This window comes from Mandrillus leucophaeus, unplaced genomic scaffold (assembly GCF_000951045.1).
Source record: "Mandrillus leucophaeus isolate KB7577 unplaced genomic scaffold, Mleu.le_1.0 Scaffold32, whole genome shotgun sequence".
NCBI classification, from domain to species: Eukaryota; Metazoa; Chordata; class Mammalia; order Primates; family Cercopithecidae; genus Mandrillus; species Mandrillus leucophaeus.
The window spans coordinates 478,865-482,700 of NW_012103365.1; the positions used below are offsets into that span (position 1 = coordinate 478,865).

The window sequence follows — 3,836 nt, forward strand, 5'->3', positions numbered from 1 at the left end:
TATAAACTAAACACGCAGTAGGACGGGAGCCCGTTACCCCAGTGGCTTTGTGCTGGGATCCTGCGCCATCAAGTCAGTTCCACCTGCTCACACAGGGAGGGGGACAGTGAGGCTGTGGCTGCACCAGCATGTCATCCCTGCCTGTGACCCAGCATTCATTCTGCTTGGCAGAGAAGGGTTCCAGTGTCACCTGGGAACATAGGGCCAATTTTCTGAGATAAGGGTCACCTGCGAGGGCCAGGCTGGTTCCAGGGAGGAGGGCTGGACCAGCTCTCAGGAGAGGTTCCTGGGAAGAAGCCTTGCACTTTGGATCACTGTAATTTCTTCCTCCGTTCAGGGCCACTCAAACGGTAACCGGAAGTACGAGTCTGACGAAGACAGCCTGGGCAGCTGCGGACGGGTAATGCGCCCCAAGGCACCCTTGTCACCACCGCTTCCCTGCCTCCTCCAGTCTCTGTTGCTGTTTCTTCTGTCTCATATCTCTGCTGCCTGCGCATCTGTCTGGCACATGTGCTAAAGGAAGATTTTGCAAAGCAGCAAATCTCCTGGGCAAATGCTCTTTGAACCTCTGCAGGACAGGATGCTGGGGGATTTGTGGGGAGGATTAGAGAAGAACAGGACAGCCCCATCCTGGAGGGGAAATCGCAACAGCTAAGGCTCCTGTCTTAAGTGCCTGCCATGAAGGCGCTTTGCGGTAATCAATTTCCTTCTTGCAATCACCCAGAAAGACAGGCTAATGTTACTCTCATCCCCGTTTTATGTATGAGAAAACTGGGCTCTTAAGCAACTTTCCCTAGGTTACCCTTGCTTGTATGTCTAACAAGCATCAGCACATCTGGGAAAGACCAGCCCTGTGCCCCACCCACCCCTCTAAGTGATTCCCTCACACGCTTTGAACCGCCCACCTTTGGAGCCTTTGCTAAGGCAAGTCTCTCCTACCTGCAAGGTCCTTTATCCCCCTCTGTTATCTCTCTTCAAATCCTACCTGCTGTCCAAGCCTGGACCCCAGGGCCCTTCGTCCGGGAGCCTTCCCTGACCTCCACCACAGGCATGACTCTGGCATCTCCAAGAACACTGATTATTTACCCTGTGGCATTTTGTAGCCAGATTAGGATCTTCTCTGTTAGGTATGGAACAGGGTTGCTCAAGTGAGGCACTATTGGCATTTTGGGCTGAATCGTTCCTTGTTGAGGGGGCTGCCCTGTGCATTGCAAGATGTTTAGCATGCACACGTGCACACATATAGCTGCTTGGCTGTATCCTGCAAAGGCCTTTGGATGGGGTATCTTTGGCCAGGAGAAATGATGTGTTTTTTAAACCCATTTCCTAAAGCACCCTGCTGATGTTGCTCATGTCGTTGTGGTGACTTGCAGAGGAAAGCAAGGGGATTTGCTGGAAGGTCTGAAGTGGGAGTCTTCTGGTGCCTTACATGAGGAGCTGGCAAAGAAGGGTGGTTTAGGGTCAAACCCCCCCCCCAACCAAATCCAGATTGGTAAATGACGGGGAAATGCTTCCTTGAGCTGCTGAAATCTGTTCCACTAGCTCTTGAACGCATGAGCTGATGGAATTTGGATGATTAAAATTGAAACCGTATTAGCCAGGCATGGTGGCGTGCACCTGTCATCCCAGCTACTCGGGAAGCTGAGGCAGAAGGATCGCTTGAACCTGGGAGGTGGAGGTTGCAGTGAGCCAAGATTGTGCCATTGCACTCCAGCCTGGGTGACAGAGTGAGACTCTGTCTCAAAAAAAAAAAAAAAATTTGGAGCCATATATGGCCAATAAACTTTGACATCACGAGGGTTTGCTCTCCCTCTAGCCAGGCTCCTGTGTGGTAGGGGCTGCTGACAGCTGTCATGCTGCATCCACCCCCAGCCCCTCGCTTCTCTGGCCGGTTCTTTCCCTTCAGGTCTGTGTAGAGAAGTGGAATCTCCTCAACTCCTCCCGCCTCCACCTGCCGAGGGCTTCGGCCGTGGCCCTGGAAGTGCAAAGGCTTAATGCTCTGGACCTCGAAAAGAAAATCGGGAAGTCCATTTTGGGGAAGGTATCGGCGATGCCCATTTTGGAGCCCTGTCTGCACTAACCTGGAGTCCCCCGGCTCCAGCCTCTCCTCTGCTAATCACTTCCTCCTGCAGGCTGGCTGGGCGGTCTTGGGTGCGGCTTCGGCCTGCCAAACAGCCAGGCCGACACTGTAGTCTGTGTGGCAGGTCCATCTGGCCATGGTGCGCTACCACGAGGGTGGGCGCTTCTGCGAGAAGGGCGAGGAGTGGGACCGGGAGTCGGCTGTCTTCCACCTGGAGCACGCGGCCGACCTGGGCGAGCTGGAGGCCATCGTGGGCCTGGGACTCATGTACTCGCAGCTGCCCCATCACATCCTAGCTGACGTCTCTCTGAAGGTGAGCAGGTGGCAGGGACCCAGCTGCAGGTGGGGGTGGGACTTGGTCACCCTGTTGTTCACCTGCCTCCCATCCTGGAAGCCATGCATTCACCTGCCTTCTATCCTGAGGTGTATACATGCCACAAAAATGTCCCAAGCACTGGTTTGGGGGCAGGCCCCTCCAAGTTAGTTGAAACTGGCAGAATCGATCTCTGTCTTTGGAGAGGAAGGGGAAGGTGAGTCACGTTTCCTGGCAATAACAACATAGTGTGATGGGGGAAGCGGAAGACACCAGTGGAAACACGTGAGGAAGGGCTGTAACTGGGGCCTGGAGGGGTTGGTGCAGGCTTCCTGCTCATCAGTTCTGCATGTATCTCTAGTGACTGGGGCCTGGCACTGAGTAGATGCTCGGTACAGATTCGTGGAATGAACTGATATAAGGGATACCTACCTTAGGCCAGAGCGGTGGCTTACACCTGTAATCTCAGCACTTTGGGAGGCCGAGGTGGGTGGATCACATGAGGCCAGGAGATCGAGACCAGCCTGGCCAACACGGTGAAACCCCGCCTCTACCAAAAAATACAAAAATTAGCCGGATGGGGTGGCACGCACCTGTAATCCCACCTACTCGGGAGGCTGAGGTGGGAGAATCTCTTGAACCTGGGAGACGGAGGTTGTAGTGAGCGGAGATCGCACTACTGCACTCCAGCCTGGGCAACAGAGTGAGATCCTATCTCTAAAAAACAAAAAAGTTGGGGGGATATCTGCTTTAGACCTGAAGGCCCAAAGGGAGTGAGCCAGGCCAAGTGGGGGACGTGAGCAGCTCAGATAGAAGGAACAGCATGTGCTTAGGCCCAGAGGTGAAGGACAAGGTGCACCCGTGTAGCTAGAGGTGCAGGAGCTGAGGCAGAACTGGAGCTGAAGCAGCAGGGTGTGGACGTGCAGGGAAATTGTGTAGGGGTCTGCTGCTTCTTCTGTCCCTGGTCCGTGAGCAGAGGGAGGAAAGGACTGAATGAACGGGATCTGGCAAGGCCCAGGGAATGTGATCATTTTCCAGGAGAAGTTGAGAGGCCCTTGGTGGGCACATCCTCCCAGTATATCTGTTCCCATCCTCCCCATCACGTGGGCCAAAGCTGCGCATGGACAGGTGGCCTCGGCTCAATGGGGCTGCAGGGCATCAGCTCTCCTCGACGGGTTTGGCTGTGGCCCAGCGGGTGGATGGATCTCAGACTCAAGGGTGGAAAGATACTCCAAAGTCCTTTATTTATTTAGCTTTTTGAATTGGTAGTTACATTCATGTGATTAAAAACTTATTTATTTATTGTTTTATTTTTGTTTTTTTGAGACAGAGTCTTGCTTTGTTGCCCAGGCTGGAGTGCAGTGGCACAATCTCGGCTCAGTGCAACCTCCACTTCCCAGGTTCAAGCAATTCTCCTGCCTCAGCCTCCCGAGTAGCTGGGAT

The 3,836-nt window shown here is 53.8% G+C and overlaps 1 protein-coding gene across 1 annotated transcript in view; it reads left to right on the forward strand.

The window, feature by feature from the left end:
• EEF2K (eukaryotic elongation factor 2 kinase) overlaps window positions 1-3,836 on the forward strand; it is a 95,786-nt gene that overhangs the window by 66,091 nt on the left and 25,859 nt on the right. Inside the window, exons 13-15 of the mRNA XM_011987914.1 lie at window positions 338-400; window positions 1,907-2,041; window positions 2,205-2,393. Of these exons, the coding sequence (XP_011843304.1) occupies window positions 338-400; window positions 1,907-2,041; window positions 2,205-2,393 (387 nt within the window). The remainder of the gene's footprint in view (window positions 1-337; window positions 401-1,906; window positions 2,042-2,204; window positions 2,394-3,836) is intronic.